The sequence below is a fragment of the Scyliorhinus torazame genome, chromosome 10 (genome assembly GCF_047496885.1).
Source record: "Scyliorhinus torazame isolate Kashiwa2021f chromosome 10, sScyTor2.1, whole genome shotgun sequence".
NCBI lineage: Eukaryota > Metazoa > Chordata > Chondrichthyes > Carcharhiniformes > Scyliorhinidae > Scyliorhinus > Scyliorhinus torazame.
This window is the reverse complement of record NC_092716.1, coordinates 128,061,825-128,078,920: the sequence shown is the minus strand read 5'-3', so window position 1 is coordinate 128,078,920 and position 17,096 is coordinate 128,061,825. Positions and strand designations below refer to the sequence as shown.

The window sequence follows — 17,096 nt, the reverse complement described above, 5'->3', positions numbered from 1 at the left end:
ATGGAGAGAGGATCCTGCACTGGCACTGCGTGTGTGAGGGATGGAGAGAGGATCCTGCACTGGCACTGCGTGTGTGAGGGATGGAGAGAGGATCCTGCACTGCCACTGGGCGTGTGAGCGATGGAGAGAGGATCCTGCACTGGCACTGGGTGTGTGAGGGATGGAGAAGATCCTGCACTGGCACTGGGTGTGTGAGGGATGGAGTGAGGATCCTGCACTGGCACTGGGTGTGTGAGGGATGGAGAGAGGATCCTGCACTGGCACTCCTTGTGTGAGGGATGGAGAGAGAATCCTGCACTGGCACTGTGTGAGGGATGGATCGAGGATCCTGCACTGGCACTGGGTGTGTGAGGGATGGAGAGAGGATCCTGATCTGGCACTGGGTGTGTGAGGGATGGATAGAGAATCCTGCACTGGCACTGGGTGTGTGAGGGATGGAGAGAGGATCCTGAACTGGCACTGGGTGTGTGAGAGAGAGAGAGAGGATCCTGCACTGGCACTGGGTGTGTGAGGGATGGAAAGAGGATCCTGCACTGGCACTGGGCGTGTGAGGGATGGAGAGGAGAGCCTGCACTGGCACTGGGTGTGTGAGGGGTGGACAGAGGATCTTGCACTGGCACTGGGTGTGTGAGGGATGGGAGCGGATCCTGCACTGGCACTGGTTGCGTGAGGGATGGGTAGAGGATCCTGCACTGGCACTGGCTGTGTGAGAGAAAGAGGATCCTGCACTGGCGCTGGGTGTGTGAGGGATGGAGAGGAGAGCCTGCACTGGCACTGGGTGTGTGAAAAAGAGAGGATCCTGCACTGGCACAGGGTGTGTGAGAGAGAGAGATTCCTGCACTGGCACTTGGTGTGTGAGGGAGAGAGGATCCTGCACTGGCACTGGCTGTGTGAGAGAAAGAGGATCCTGCACTGGCGCTGGGTGTGTGAGGGATGGAGAGGAGAGCCTGCACTGGCACTGGGTGTGTGAGGGATAGAGGTTCCTGCATTGGCACTGGGTATGTGAGGGATGGAGAGAGGACCCTGCACTGGCACTGCGTGTGTGAGGGATGGAGAGGAGAGCCTGCACTGGCACTGCGTGTGTGAGGGATGGAGAGGAGAGACTACACTGGCACTGGGTGTATGAAGAATGGAGAGGAGAGCCTGCACTGGCACTGGGTGTGTGAGGGAGAGAGGTTCCTGCATTGGCACTGGGTGTGTGAGGGACGGAGAGGAGAGCCTGCACTGGCACTGCCTATGTGTGATAGAGAGGATCCTGCACTGGCACTGGGTGTGTGAAAGATGGAGAGAGGATCCTGCACTGGCACTGGGTGTGTGAGGGAGGGGGAGGGGGGCCTGCACTGGCACAGGTTGTGTGAGGGAGGGAGAGGAGGGCCTGAATTGGCGCTGGGTGTGTGAGGGATGGAGGTGGATCCTGCACTGGCACTGGGTGTGTGAGGGATGGAGAGAGGATCCTGCACTGGCACTGCGTGTGTGAGGGATGGAGAGAAGAGTCTGCACTGGCACTGGGTGTGTGAAGGATGGACAAAGAGCCTGCACTGGCACTGGGTGTGTGAGGGATGGAGACAGGATCCTGATCTGGCACTGGGTGTGTGAGGGATGGATAGCGAATCCTGCACTGGCACTGGGTGTGTGAGGGATGGAGAGAGGATCCTGCACTGGCACTGGGTGAGTGAGAGAGAGAGAGAGGATCCTGCACTGGCGCTGGGTGTGTGAGGGATGGAGAGGAGAGCATGCACTGGCACTGGGTGTGAGAGAGGATCCTGCACTGGCACAGGGTGTGTGAGGGAGAGAGGATCCTGCACTGGTACTGGGTGTGTGAGGGAGAGAGGATCCTGCACTGGCACTGGGTGTGTGAGGGATGGAGAAGAGAGCCTGCACTGGCACTGGGCATGTGAGGGAGAGAGGATCCTGCACTGGCACTGGGTGTGTGAGGGAGAGAGGATCCTGCACTGGCACTGGGTGTGTGAGGGAGAGAGGATCCTGCACTGGCACTGGGTGTGTGAGGGATGGAGAGGAGAGCCTGCACTGGCACTGGGTGTTTGAGCGATAGAGAGGAGAGCCTGCACTGGCAGTGGGAAGGAGGGGGGATCCCGCACTGGCTGTGGGAAGGAGAGGGGATCCCGCACTGGCAGTGGGAAGGAGAGGGGATCCCGCACTAGCAGTGGGAAGGAGAGGGGATCACGCACTGGCAGTGGCAAGGAGAGGGGTTCACGCACTGGCAGTGGGAAGGAGAGGGATTCACGCACTGGCAGTGGCAGTGGGAAGGTGAGGGGATCACGCACTGGCATTGGGAAGGAGAGGGGATCCCGCACTGGCAGTGGGAAGGAGAGGGGATCCCGCACTGGCAGTGGGAAGGAGAGGTGATCCCGCACTGGCAGTGGGAAGGAGAGGGGATCCCGCACTGACAGTGGGAAGGAGAGGGGTACACACACTGGCAGTGGGAAGGAGAGGGGTACACGCACTGGCAGTGGGAAATGAGAGGGGTTCACACACTGGCAGTGGCAGTGGGAAGGAGAGGGGTTCACGCACTGGCAGTGGGAAGGAGAGGGTTTCACACACTGGCAGTGGAAGTGGGAAGGAGAGGGGTTCACACACTGGCAGTGGCAGTGGGAAGGTGATGGAATCCCGCACTGGCAGTGGGAAGGAGAAGATATCACGCACTGGCAGTGGGAAGGAGAGGGGTTCATGCACTGGCAGTGGGAAGGAGATGGGTTCACACACTTGCAGTGGGAAGGAGAAGGGATCCCGCACTGACAGTGGGAAGGAGAGAGGTTCACGTACTGGCAGTGGGAAGGAGAGCGGATCCCGCACTGGCACTGGGTGTGTGAGGGATGGAAAGAGGATCCTGCACTGGCACTGGGTGTGTGAGGGATGGAGAGGAGAGCCTGCACTGGCAGTGGGAAGGAGGGGGGATCCCGCACTGGCTGTGGGAAGGAGAGGGGATCCCGCAATGGCAGTGGGAAGGAGAGGGGATCCCGCACTAGCAGTGGGAAGTAGAGGGGATCCCGCACTGGCAGTGGGAAGGAGAGGGGATCCCGCACTGGCAGTGGGATGGAGAGGGGATCCCGCACTGGCAATGGGAAGGAGAGGGGATCCCGCACTGGCAGTGGGAAGAAGAGGGGTCACGCACTGTCAGTGGGAAGGAGAGGGGTTCACGCATTGGCAGTGGGAAGGAGAGGGGATCACGCACTGGCAGTGGAAAGGAGAGGGGTTCACGCACTGGCAGTGGGAAGGAGAGGGATTCACGCACTGGCAGTGGCAGTGGGAAGGTGAGGGGATCACGCACTGGCATTGGGAAGGAGAGGGGATCCCGCACTGGCAGTGGGAAGGAGAGGGGATCCCGCACTGGCAGTGGGAAGGAGAGGTGATCCCGCACTGGCAGTGGGAAGGAGAGGGGATCCCGCACTGACAGTGGGAAGGAGAGGGGTACACACACTGGCAGTGGGAAGGAGAGGGGTACACGCACTGGCAGTGGGAAATGAGAGGGGTTCACACACTGGCAGTGGCAGTGGGAAGGAGAGGGGTTCATGCACTGGCAGTGGGAAATGAGAGGGGTTCACACACTGGCAGTGGGAAGGAGAGGGGTTCACACACTGGCAGTTGCAGTGGGAAGGTGAGGGAATCCCGCACTGGCAGTGGGAAGGAGAGGATATCACGCACTGGCAGTGGGAAGGAGAGGGGTTCATGCACTGGCAGTGGGAAGGAGATGGGTTCACACACTTGCAGTGGGAAGGAGAAGGGATCCCACACTGACAGTGGGAAGGAGAGAGGTTCACGTACTGGCAGTGGGAAGGAGAGCGGATCCCGCACTGGCACTGGGTGTGTGAGGGATGGAAAGAGGATCCTGCACTGGCACTGGGTGTGTGAGGGATGGAGAGGAGAGCCTGCACTGGCACTGGGTGTGTGAGGGATGGAGAGGAGAGCCTGCACTGGCACTGGGTGTGTGAGGGATGGACAGAGGATCTTGCACTGGCACTGGGTGTGTGAGGGATGGGAGCGGATCCTGCACTGGCACTGGGTGTGTGAGGGATGGGGAGAGGATCCTGCACTGGCACTGGCTGTGTGAGAGAAAGAGGATCCTGCACTGGCGCTGGGTGTGTGAGGGATGGAGAGGAGAGCCTGCACTGGCACTGGGTGTGTGAGGGATGGGGAGAGGATCCTGCACTGGCACTGGATGTGTGAGGGATGGAGAGGAGAGCCTGCACTGGCACTGGCTGTGTGAGAGAAAGAGGATCCTGCACTGGCGCTGGGTGTGTGAGGGATGGAGAGGAGAGCCTGCACTGGCACTGGTGTGTGAGGGAGAGAGGATCCTGCACTGGCACTGGCTGTGTGAGAGAAAGAGGATCCTGCACTGGCGTTGGGTGTGTGAGGGATGGAGAGGAGAGCCTGCACTGGCACTGGGTGTGTGAGAGAGAGAGGATCCTGCACTGGCACTGGGCGTGTGAGGGAGAGAGGATCCTGCACTGGCACTGGATGTGTGAGGGATGGAGAAGAGAGCCTGCACTGGCACTGGGCATGTGAGGGAGAGAGGATCCTGCACTGGCACTGGGTGTGTGAGAGAGAGAGAGAGGATCCTGCACTGGCACTGGGTGTGTGAGGGATGGAGAGAGGATCCTGCACTGGCACTGGGTGTGTGTGAGAGAGAGAGGATCCTGCACTGGCACTGGGTGTGTGAGGGATGGAGAGAGGATCCTGCACTGATACTGGGTGTTGAGAGGAGGGAGAGGAGAGCTTGTACTGGCGCTGGGTGTGTGAGACATGGAGAGGAGAGCCTACACTGGCACTGGCTGCGTGAGGAAGATAGGATCCTGCACTGGCACTGGGTGTTTCGAGGAGGGAGAGGAGAGCCTGCACTGGCACTGAGTGTGTGAGGGATGGAGAGAGGATCCTGCACTGGCACTGGGTGTGTGAGGGATGGAGAGAGGATCCTGCACTGGCACTGGGTCTGTGAGGGATGGATAGAGGATCCTGCACTGATACTGGGTGTGTGAGGGATGAGAGGAGAGCCTGCACTGGCACTGGGTGTGTGAGGGATGGAGAGGAGAGGCTGCACTGGCACTGGGTGTGTGAGGGAGAGAGGATCCTGCACTGGCACTGGGTGTGTGAGGGATGGAGAGAGGATCCTGAACTGGCACTGGGTGTGTGAGAGAGAGAGAGAGGATCCTGCACTGGCACTGGGTGTGTGAGGGATGGACAGAGGATCCTGCACTGGCACTGGGCGTGTGAGGGATGGAGAGGAGAGCCTGCACTGGCACTGGGTGTGTGAGGGGTGGACAGAGGATCTTGCACTGGCACTGGGTGTGTGAGGGATGGGAGCGGATCCTGCACTGGCACTGGTTGCGTGAGGGATGGGTAGAGGATCCTGCACTGGCACTGGCTGTGTGAGAGAAAGAGGATCCTGCACTGGCGCTGGGTGTGTGAGGGATGGAGAGGAGAGCCTGCACTGGCACTGGGTGTGTGAAAAAGAGAGGATCCTGCACTGGCACAGGGTGTGTGAGAGAGAGAGATTCCTGCACTGGCACTTGGTGTGTGAGGGAGAGAGGATCCTGCACTGGCACTGGCTGTGTGAGAGAAAGAGGATCCTGCACTGGCGCTGGGTGTGTGAGGGATGGAGAGGAGAGCCTGCACTGGCACTGGGTATGTGAGAGAGAGAGGATCCTGCACTGGCACTGGGTGTGTGAGGGAGAGAGGTTCCTGCATTGGCACTGGGTGTGTGAGGGATGGAGAGAGGACCCTGCACTGGCACTGGGTGTGTGAGGGAGGGAGAGGAGGGCCTGCACTGGCACAGGTTGTGTGAGGGAGGTAGAGGAGGGCCTGAATTGGCGCTGGGTGTGAGGGATGGAGGTGGATCCTGCACTGGCACTGGGTGTGTGAGGGATGGAGAGAGGATCCTGCACTGGCACTGGGTATGTAAGGGACGGAGAGAGGATCCTGCACTGGCACTGGGTGTGTGAGGGATGGAGAGAGGATCCTGCTCTGGCACTGGGTGTGTGAGGGATGGAGAGAGGATCCTGCACTGGCACTGCGTGTGTGAGGGATGGAGAGAGGACCCCGCACTGGCACTGCGTGTGTGACGGATGGAGAGAAGAGTCTGCACTGGCACTGGGTGTGTGAAGGATGGACAAAGAGCCTGCACTGGCACTGGGTGTGTGAGGGATGGAGAGGAGAGCCTGCACTGGCACTGGGTGTGTGAGGGATGGAGAGGAGAGCCTGCATTGGCACTGGGTGTGTGAGGGATGGAGACAGGATCCTGATCTGGCACTGGGTGTGTGAGGGATGGATAGAGAATCCTGCACTGGCACTGGGTGTGTGAGGGATGGAGAGAGGATCCTGCACTGGCACTGGGTGAGTGAGAGAGAGAGAGAGGATCCTGCACTGGCGCTGGGTGTGTGAGGGATGGAGAGGAGAGCATGCACTGGCACTGGGTGTGTGAGAGAGAGAGGATCCTGCACTGGCACAGGGTGTGTGAGGGAGAGAGGATCCTGCACTGGTACTGGGTGTGTGAGGGAGAGAGGATCCTGCACTGGCACTGGGTGTGTGAGGGATGGAGAAGAGAGCCTGCACTGGCACTGGGCATGTGAGGGAGAGAGGATCCTGCACTGGCACTGGGTGTGTGAGGGAGAGAGGATCCTGCACTGGCACTGGGTGTGTGAGGGAGAGAGGATCCTGCACTGGCACTGGGTGTGTGAGGGATGGAGAGGAGAGCCTGCACTGGCACTGGGTGTTTGAGCGATGGAGAGGAGAGCCTGCACTGGCACTGGGTGTGTGAGGGATAGAGAGGAGAGCCTGCACTGGCAGTGGGAAGGAGGGGGGATCCCGCACTGGCTGTGGGAAGTAGAGGGGATCCCGCACTGGCAGTGGGAAGGAGAGGGGATCGCGCACTAGCAGTGGGAAGGAGAGGGGATCACGCACTGGCAGTGGCAAGGAGAGGGGTTCACGCACTGGCAGTGGGAAGGAGAGGGGTTCACGCACTGGCAGTGGCAGTGGGAAGGTGAGGGGATCACGCACTGGCATTGGGAAGGAGAGGGGATCCCGCACTGGCAGTGGGAAGGAGAGGGGATCCCGCACTGGCAGTGGGAAGGAGAGGTGATCCCGCACTGGCAGTGGGAAGGAGAGGGGATCCCGCACTGACAGTGGGAAGGAGAGGGGTACACACACTGGCAGTGGGAAGGAGAGGGGTACACGCACTGGCAGTGGGAAATGAGAGGGGTTCACACACTGGCAGTGGCAGTGGGAAGGAGAGGGGTTCACGCACTGGCAGTGGGAAGGAGAGGGGTTCACACACTGGCAGTGGCAGTGGGAAGGAGAGGGGTTCACACACTGGCAGTGGCAGTGGGAAGGTGATGGAATCCCGCACTGGCAGTGGGAAGGAGAAGATATCACGCACTGGCAGTTGGAAGGAGAGGGGTTCATGCACTGGCAGTGGGAAGGAGATGGGTTCACACACTTGCAGTGGGAAGGAGAAGGGATCCCGCACTGACAGTGGGAAGGAGAGTGGTTCACGTACTGGCAGTGGGAAGGAGAGCGGATCCCGCACTGGCACTGGGTGTGTGAGGGATGGAAAGAGGATCCTGCACTGGCACTGGGTGTGTGAGGGATGGAGAGGAGAGCCTGCACTGGCAGTGGGAAGGAGGGGGGATCCCGCACTGGCTGTGGGAAGGAGAGGGGATCCCGCACTGGCAGTGGGAATGAGAGGGGATCCCGCACTAGCAGTGGGAAGTAGAGGGGATCCCGCACTGGCAGTGGGAAGGAGAGGGGATCCCGCACTGGCAGTGGGATGGAGAGGGGATCCCGCACTGGCAATGGGAAGGAGAGGGGATCCCGCACTGGCAGTGGGAAGAAGAGGGGTCACGCACTGGCAGTGGGAAGGAGAGGGGTTCACGCATTGGCAGTGGGAAGGAGAGGGGATCACGCACTGGCAGTGGCAAGGAGAGGGGTTCACGCACTGGCAGTGGGAAGGAGAGGGATTCACGCACTGGCAGTGGGAAGGTGAGGGGATCACGCACTGGCATTGGGAAGGAGAGGGGATCCCGCACTGGCAGTGGGAAGGAGAGGGGATCCCGCACTGGCAGTGGGAAGGAGAGGTGATCCCGCACTGGCAGTGGGAAGGAGAGGGGATCCCGCACTGACAGTGGGAAGGAGAGGGGATCCCGCACTGGCAGTAGGAAGGAGAGGGGATCCCGCACTAGCAGTGGGAAGTAGAGGGGATCCCGCACTGGCAGTGGGAAGGAGAGGGGATCCCGCACTGGCAGTGGGATGGAGAGGGGATCCCGCACTGGCAATGGGAAGGAGAGGGGATCCCTCACTGGCAGTGGGAAGAAGAGGGGTCACGCACTGGCAGTGGGAAGGAGAGGGGTTCACGCATTGGCAGTGGGAGAGAGAGAGAATCCTGCACTGGCACTGGGTGTGTGAGGGAGAGAGCATCCTGCACTGGCACTGGGTGTGTGAGAGAGAGAGGATCGTGCACTGGCACAGGGTGTGTGAGAGAGAGAGAATCCTGCACTGGCACTGGTGTGTGAGGGAGAGAGGATCCTGCACTGGCACTGGCTGTGTGAGAGAAAGAGGATCCTGCACTGGCGTTGGGTGTGTGAGGGATGGAGAGGAGAGCCTGCACTGGCACTGGGTGTGTGAGAGAGAGAGGATCCTGCACTGGCACTGGGTGTGTGAGGGAGAGAGGATCCTGCACTGGCACTGGATGTGTGAGGGATGGAGAAGAGAGCCTGCACTGGCACTGGGCATGTGAGGGAGAGAGGATCCTGCACTGGCACTGGGTGTGTGAGGGATGGAGAGAGGATCCTGCACTGGCACTGGCTGCGTGAGGAAGATAGGATCCTGCACTGGCACTGGGTGTTTAGAGGAGGGAGAGGAGAGCCTGCACTGGCACTGAGTGTGTGAAGGATAGATTAGAGAACCTGCACTGGCACTGGGTGTGTGAGAGAGAGAGAGGATCCTGCACTGGCACTGGGTGTGTGAGGGATGGAGAGAGGATCCTGCACTTGCACTGGGTGTGTGAGAGAGAGAGAGAGAGAGGATCCTGCACTGGCACTGGTTGTGTGAGGGATGGAGAGAGGATCCTGCACTGGCACTGCGTGTGTGATAGAGAGAGAGAGAGGATCCTGCACTGGCACTGGGTGTGTGAGGGATGGAGAGAGGATCCTGCACTGGCACTGGGTCTGTGAGGGATGGATAGAGGATCCTGCATTGATACTGGGTGTGTGAAGGATGAGAGGAGAGCCTGCACTGGCACTGGGTGTGTGAGGGATGGAGAGGAGAGCCTGCACTGGCACTGGGTGTGTGAGGGAGAGAGGATCCTGCACTGGCACTGGGTGTGTGAGGGATGGAGAGGAGAGCCTGCACTGGCACTGGGTGTGTGAGGGAGAGAGGACCCTGACTGGCACTGGGTGTGTGAGGGCTGGAGAAGAGCGCCTGCACTGGCGCTGGGTATGTGAGGGAGAGAGGATCCTTCACTGGCACTGGGTGTGTGAGAGATGGAGAGTGGATCCTGCACTGGCACTGCGTGTGTGAGGGATGGAAAGAGGATCCTGCACTGGCACTGGATGTGCGAGGGATGGAGAGAGGATCCTGCACAGGCAGTGGGTGTGTGAGAGAGAGAGAGGATCCTGCACTGGCACTGGGTGTGTGAGGGATGGAGAGAGGATCCTGCACTGGCATGGGTGTGTGTGAGAGAGAGAGGATCCTGCACTGGCACTGGGTGTGTGAGGGATGGAGAGAGGATCCTGTACTGGCGCTGGGTGTTTAGAGGAGTGAAAGGAGAGCCTGCACTGGGACTGGGTGTGTGAGGGGTGGAGAGTAGAGATTGCACTGGCAGTGTGTGGGACGGAGAGGGGAGCCTGCACTGGCACTGGGTGTGTGAGGGATGGAGAGGAGAGCCTGCACTGGCACTGGTTTTGTGAGGGATGGAGAGGAGAGCCTGCACTGGCACTGGGTGTGTGAGGGATGGGGAGAGGATCCTGCACTGGCACTGGTTTTCTGAGGGATGGAGAGGAGAGCCTGCACTGGCACTGGGTGTGTGAGGGAATGGAGAAGAGAGCCTTCACTGGCACTGGGTGTGTTAAGGATGGTGAAGAGAACCTGCACTGGCACTGGGTGTGTGAGAGAGAGAGGATCCTGCACTGGCACTGGGTGTGTGAGAGAGAGAGAGGATCCTGCACTGGCACTGGGTGTGTGAGGGATGGAGAGAGGATCCTGCACTGGCACTGGGTGTGTGTGAGAGAGAGAGGATCCTGCACTGGCACTGGGTGTGTGAGGGATGGAGAGAGGATCCTGTACTGGCGCTGGGTGTTTAGAAGAGTGAGAGGAGAGCCTGCACTGGCACTGGGTGTGTGAGAGAGAGAGAGAGGATCCTGCACTGGGACTGGGTGTGTGAGGGGTGGAGAGTAGAGATTGCACTGGCAGTGTGTGGGACGGAGAGGGGAGCCTGCACTGGCACTGTGTGTGTGTGGGATGGAGAGGAGAGCCTGCACTGGCACTGGGTGTGTGAGGGCTGGAGAAGAGCGCCTGCACTGGCACTGGGTGTGTGAGGGAGAGAGGATCCTTCACTGGCACTGCGTGTGTGAGGGATGGAGAGGAGAGCCTGCACTGGCACTGGGTGTGTGAGGGATGGAGAGCAGAGCCTGCACTGGCACTGGGTGTGTGAGGAACAGAGGATCCTGCACTGGCACTGGGTGTATAGAGGGGGGAGAGGAGAGCCTGCACTGGCGCTGGGTGTGTGAGGGATGGAGAGAGGATCCTGCACTGGCACTGGGTGTGTGAGGGATGGAGAGAGCCTGCACTGGCACTGGTTGTGTGAGGGATGGAGAGGAGAGCCTGCACTGGCACTGGGTGTGTGAGGGATGGAGAGTAGAGCCTGCACTGGCACTGGGTGTGTGAGGAATGGAGAGGATACTGCACGGACACTGGGTGTTTAGATGAGGGAGAGGAGAGCCTGCACTGGCACTGCGTGTTTGACGGATGGAGAGAGGATCCTGCACTGGCACTGGGTGTGTGAGTAATGGATAGAGGATCCTGCACTGGCACTGGGTGTGTGAGGGAGGAAAGGAGTACCTGCACTGGCACTGGGTGTGTGAGGGAGGAAAGGAGAACCTGCACTGGCACTGGGTGTGTGAGGGAGAGAGGATCCTGCACTGGCACTGAGTGTGTGAGGGATGGGAGAGGATCCTGCACTGGCACTAGGTGTGTGAGGGAGAGAGGACCCTGCACTGGCACTGGGTGTGTGAGGGCTGGAGAGGAGAGCCTGCACAGGCACTGGGTGTGTGAGGGCTGGAGAAGAGCGCCTGCACTGGCACTGGGTATGTGAGGGAGAGAGGATCCTGCACTGGCAGTGGGAAGGAGAGAGGATCTCGCACTGACAGTGGGAAGGAGAGGGGATCCCGCACTGGCAGTGGGAAGGAGAGGGGATCCCGCACTGGCTGTGGGAAGGAGAGGGTATCCCGCACTGGCTGTGGGAAGGAGAGGGGATCCCACACAGGCTGTGGGAAGGATCGGGGATCCCGCACTGGCTGTGGGAAGGAGAGGGGATCCCACACTGGCTGTGGGAAGGAGCGGGGATCCCGCACTGGCTGTGGGAAGGAGAGGGGATCCCGCACTGGCTGTGGGAAGGAGAAGGGTTCACACACTGGCAGTGGGAAGGAGAGGGGTTCATACACTGGCTGTGGAAATGGAAAGGAGAGGGGTTCACACACTGGTAGTGGCAGTGGGAAGGAGAGGGGTTCACGCACTGGCAGTGGCAGTGAGAAGGAGAGGGGATCCAGCACTGGCAGTAGCAGTGGGAAGGAGAGGGGATCCCGCACTGGCTGTGGGAAAGAGAGGGGATCCCGCACTGGCAGTGGGAAGGAGAGGGAGGGATTCACACACTGCCAGTGGCATTGGGAAGGAGAGGGGTTCACGCACTGGCAGTGGCAGTGAGAAGGAGAGGGGTTCACGCACTGGCACTGGCAGTGGGAAGGTGAGGGGATACCGCACTGACTGTGGGAAGGAGAGGGAATCCCGCAATGACAGTGGGAAGGAGAGATGATCCCGCACTGACAGTGGGATGGAGAGGGGATCCCGCACTGACAGTGGGAAGGAGAGGGGATCCCGCACTGACAGTGGGAAGGAGAGGGGATCCCGCACTGGCAGTGGGAAGGAGAGGGGATCCGGCACTGGCAGTGGGAAGGAGAGGGGTTCACACACTGGCAGTGGGATGGAGAGGGGTTCACACACTGGCAGTGGGAAGGAGAGGGGTTCACGCACTGGCAGTGAGAAGGAGAGGGGTTCACACACTGGCAGTGGCAGTGAGAATGGAGGGGTTCACGCACTGGCACTGACAGTGGGAAGGAGAGGGGATCACGCACTGACAGTGGGAAGGAGAGGGGTGCCGCACTGGCAGTGGGAAGGAGAGGGGTTCACGCACTGGCAGTGGCAGTGGGAAGGAGAGGGGTTCACGCACTGGCAGTGGGAAGGAGAGGGGTTCACGCACTGGCACTGACAGTGGGAAGGAGAGGGGTTCACGCACTGGCAGTGGGAAGGAGAGGGGTTCACACATTGGAAGTGGCTGTGGGAAGGGAGGGGTTCACACACCGGCAGTGGCAGTGGGAAGGAGAGGGGTTCACACACTGGCAGTGGCTGTGGGAAGGAGAGGGGATCCCGCACTGGCAGTGGGAAGGAGAGGGCATCCCGCACTGGCAGTGGCTGTGGGAAGGAGAGGGGTTCATACACTGGGAGTGGTAGTGGGAAGGAGAGGGGATCCCGCACTGGCAGTGGGAATGAGAGGGGATCCCACACTGGCAGTGTGGGGGAGAGGGGTTCACACACTGGCAGCAGCTGTGGGCAGGAGAGGGGTTCACACACTGGCAGTGGCAGTGGGAAGTAGAGGGGTGCAGACACCGGCAGTTGCAGTGGGGCGGAGAGGGGTTCACGCACTGGCAGTGGCTGTGGGAAGGAGTGGGGATCCCGCACTGGCAGTGGCTGTGGGAGGCAGAGGGGATCCCACACTGGCAGTCGCTGTGGGAAGGAGAGGGGATCCTGCACTGGCAGTGGCTGTGGGAGGCAGAGGGGATCCCACACTGGCAGTCGCTGTGGGAAGGAGAGGGGATCCTGCACTGGCAGTGGGAAGGAGAGGGGATCCCGCACTAGCAGTGGGAAGGAGAGGGGATCCCGCACTGGCAGTGGGAAGGAGAGGGGATCCCGCACTGGCAGTGGGAAGTAGAGGGGATCCCGCACTGGCAGTGGGAAGGAGAGGGGATCCCGCACTGGCAGTGGGAAGGAGAGGGGATCCCGCACTGGCAGTGGGAAGGAGAGGGGATCCCGCACTGGCAGTGGGAAGGAGAGGGGTCATGCACTGGCAGTGGGAAGGAGAGGGGTTCACGCATTGGCAGTGGGAAGGAGAGGGGATCCCACACTGTCACTGGGAAGGAGAGGGGTTCACGCACTGGCAGTGGGAAGGAGAGGGGTTCGCGCACTGGCAGTGGGAAGGTGAGGGGATCACACACTGGCAGTGGGAAGGAGAGGGGATCCCGTACTGACAGTGGGAAGGAGAGGGGTTCACACACTGGCAGTGGAAAGGAGAGGGGTACACGCACTGGCAGTGGGAAATGAGAGGGGTTCACACACTGGCAGTGGCAGTGGGAAGGAGAGGGGTTCACGCACTGGCAGTGGGAAGGAGAGGGGTTCACACACTGGCAGTGGCAGTGGGAAGGAGAGGGGTTCACACACTGGCAGTGGGAAGGTCAGGGGATCCCGCACTGGCAGTGGGAAGGAGAGGATATCACGTACTGGCAGTGGGAAGGAGAGGGGTTCATGCACTGGCAGTGGGAAGGAGATGGGTTCACACACTGGCAGTGGGAAGGAGAAGGGATCTCGCACTGACAGCGGGAAGGAGAGGGGCTCACACACTGGCAGTGGCAGTGAGAAGGAAAGATGTTCACACACTGGCAGTGACAGTGGGAAGGAGAGGGGTTCACGTACTGGCAGTGGGAAGGAGAGGGGATCCCGCACTGGCAGTGGCTGTGGGAAGGAGAGGGGTCCCGAACTGGCAGTCGGAAGGAGAGGGGATCCTGCACTGGCAGTCGGAAGGAGAGGGGATCCTGCACTGACAGTGGGAAGGAGAGGGGATCCTGCACTGACAGTGGGAAGGAGAGGGGATCCCGCACTGGCAGTGGCTGTGGGAAGGAGAGGGGATCCCACACTGGCACTGACAGTGGGAAGGAGAGGGGATCCCACACTGGCAGTGGCTGTGGGAAGGAGAGGGGATCCCGCACTGGCAGTGGCTGTGGGAAGGAGAGGGGTCCCGCACTGGCAGTCGGAAGGAGAGGGGATCCTGCACTGACAGTGGGAAGGAGAGGGCTTCACACACAGGCAGTGGCTGTGGGAAGGAGAGGGGATCCCGCACTGGCAGTGGGAAGGAGAGGGGATCCCGCACTGGTCGTTGGAAGGAGAGGGGTTCACGAACTGGCAGTGGGAAGGAGAGGGGTTCACGCACTGACAGTGGGAAGGAGAGGGGTTCACACACTGGCAGTGGCAGTGTGAAGGAGAGGGGTTCACGCACTGGCACTGACAGTGGGAAGGAGAGGGGATCCCGCACTGGCAGTGGGAATGAGAGGGGATCCCGCACTGGTCGTGGGAAGGAGATGGGTTCATGAACTGGCAGTGGGAAGGAGAGTGGTTCACACACTGGCAGTGGCAGTGGGAAGGTGAGGGTTTCACGCACTGACAGTGGGAAGGTGAGAAGATCCTGCACTGGCTGTGGGAGGCAGAGGGGATCCCACACTGGCAGTGGCTGTGGGAGGCAGAGGGGATCCCACACTGGCAGTGGCTGTGGGAGGCATAGGGGTTCATGCACTGGCAGTGGCTGTGAGAAGGAGAGGGGACCCCGCACTGCCAGTGGCAGTGGGAAGGAGAGACTTTCCTGCAGAGGGAGGGAGATAGAGAAAGAGGGTGTGAGGGAGAGGGAGGAAAGGAGTGTGGGAAAGTGATGAGGAGGGAGGATGGGTGTGGGAGAGCGAGAGAGAGTGAAGGAGGGAGAGGGAGGGAGGGAGAGGGGAGGAAGGGTGAGGTAAAGTCAGAGACAGGAGGGAAAGGAAAGGTAGGAGGGAGAGAAATAGGGAGTGAGGGAGGGAGTGAGAGAGAGAGAGAGAGAGGGAGGCAGGGAGAGGGAAGGAGAGTGAGGGAGATGCTGGGAGGAAGAGTGAGGGAGAGAGAGGGAAGGAGGGAGGGAGGGAAGGAGGGAGGGAGGGAGGGAGGGAGGGAGAGAGAGGCTGTGCAGGAGGGTGAGGAGAGAGAGAGAAGGAAGAAGGGAGACCAATCGGGACAGAGAGAGGTTGGAGAGAGTTGAAAGGGAGGGAGGGTGAGAGAGGGAAGGGGAGGGAGGGATGGAGAGAGAGAGAGTCAGAGAAAAAGGGGGAAGAGAAGGAGGTAGGAAGCGGGAGGGAGAGAGGGAGGGGAGAAGGGGAGAGAGAGGGGGGGAGAAGGGGAGAGAGAGGGGGGGGAGAGAGAGGGAGGGAGGGAGGGAGGGATAATGCAGACTTGATGTCATTTGATACTAATTCTTTCCTATTTCATCTCTTATATCACCAGGTAACAGTGGGAAGAAAAGTAAACAGAACAAAGGTAGGAGATCAGTCCAGTAAGCGCTTAGAAACTGCCCGAGTGCAGCTAACAAACAACACTTGATTGTGTCAATTACTGGTGTGGGGTGGAGGAGGCCAGGGGCATAGTGACAGCAATTCAGGCAACTGAGGAAATAATCTAACCCCGTGCTGTACCTGTTGATGCGACCATCAATTCACTCAAGGATTCGTGTAAAACAGTAGTTTTAATTAACTATCAACTTTGCCTGCCTGTGAGTGGTACATACTGAGGATAGTCCCACAGGCCAGCTACTCTTATACTCCTTCAAAGGGGCGGAGCGATGGGAAGAGCCCGTACATGCTCCAACATCCTCCAACATCTCCCCCTGTGGGTGAAGCCATACAATGGCCCACAGGTAAAACCCACAGGGTTAATAACATAGAACATAACTGGTGAATTAACTGTATTTACATTCACCACATTCACCCCCTGTAAAAAAATTAAGTCTGGCGGGGGTGATGGGTCACAAGTTCAGCCGGTCCGGCGTCCGGATCGTACGCTGCGACCGCCGAAGCACTGGTGTTGCAGCCATTTCAGGTGGCTGGGGAAGTGGGTCCGGTGCAGCCCCAGGAGTGGACTCCGGGAGCGGCTCTTCCTGAGCTTCATTCCTGCGGACTGATGTGCCGGGCGGAAGGGAGCGCAGGAGCCAAATGGGCGCGAGGGCGCTGGGCATGGGAGAAAGAGCGGGGTACATCGCGGGGAGTACTGTGGACGTAGTGGTGGCGGAGCCTGCGGGCGCAAGGTCTCTGAGGGAGACGGTATCCGGTCGACCATCGGGGTGCTCAACATATGCGTAGTGCGGGTTTGAGTGCAGGAGCTGGACCCTCTCTACCTGGGGATCGGTCTTCTGGGTCCAAACGTGTTTCCGGAGGAGAACCGGACCCGGTGTCATCAGCCAGGGTGGGAGCGAGGCCCTGGAGGTAGTCCCCCTGGGGAAAATAAACAAGCGGTCAGGAGGAGTCTGGTTTGTGGCCGTGCAAAGGAGGGACCTAATAGCATGGAGCGCATCGGGGAGGACTTCCTGCCAGTGGGAAACCGGGAGATTCCTGGACCGTAGGGTCAGTAGGACGATCTTCCAGACCGTCGCATTCTCCCTCTCCAACTGTCCGTTTCCCCGGGGGTTGTAACTGGTAGTCTTGCTCGAGGCGATGCCTTTACTAAGCAGGTACTGACGCAGTTCGTCACTCATGAATGACGAGCCCCTGTCACTGTGGACGTACAAAGAACAAAGAACAAAGAAATGTACAGCACAGGAACAGGCCCTTCGGCCCTCCAAGCCCGTGCCGACCATACTGCCCGACTAAACTACAATCTTCTACACTTCCTGGGTCCGTATCCTTCTATTCCCATCCTATTCATATATTTGTCAAGATGCCCCTTAAATGTCCCTATCGTCCCTGCTTCCACTACCTCCTCCGGTAGTGAGTTCCAGGCACCCACTACCCTCTGCGTAAAAAACTTGCCTC

At 60.0% G+C, this 17,096-nt stretch overlaps 1 protein-coding gene across 1 annotated transcript in view; it reads left to right on the top strand.

Moving 5' to 3' along the window:
- The window catches only part of LOC140430249 (uncharacterized), a 71,589-nt gene that overhangs the window by 42,104 nt on the left and 12,389 nt on the right, over window positions 1-17,096 (top strand). Inside the window, exon 5 of the mRNA XM_072517676.1 lies at window positions 15,577-15,609. Coding sequence (XP_072373777.1) covers window positions 15,577-15,609 — 33 coding nt within the window. The remainder of the gene's footprint in view (window positions 1-15,576; window positions 15,610-17,096) is intronic.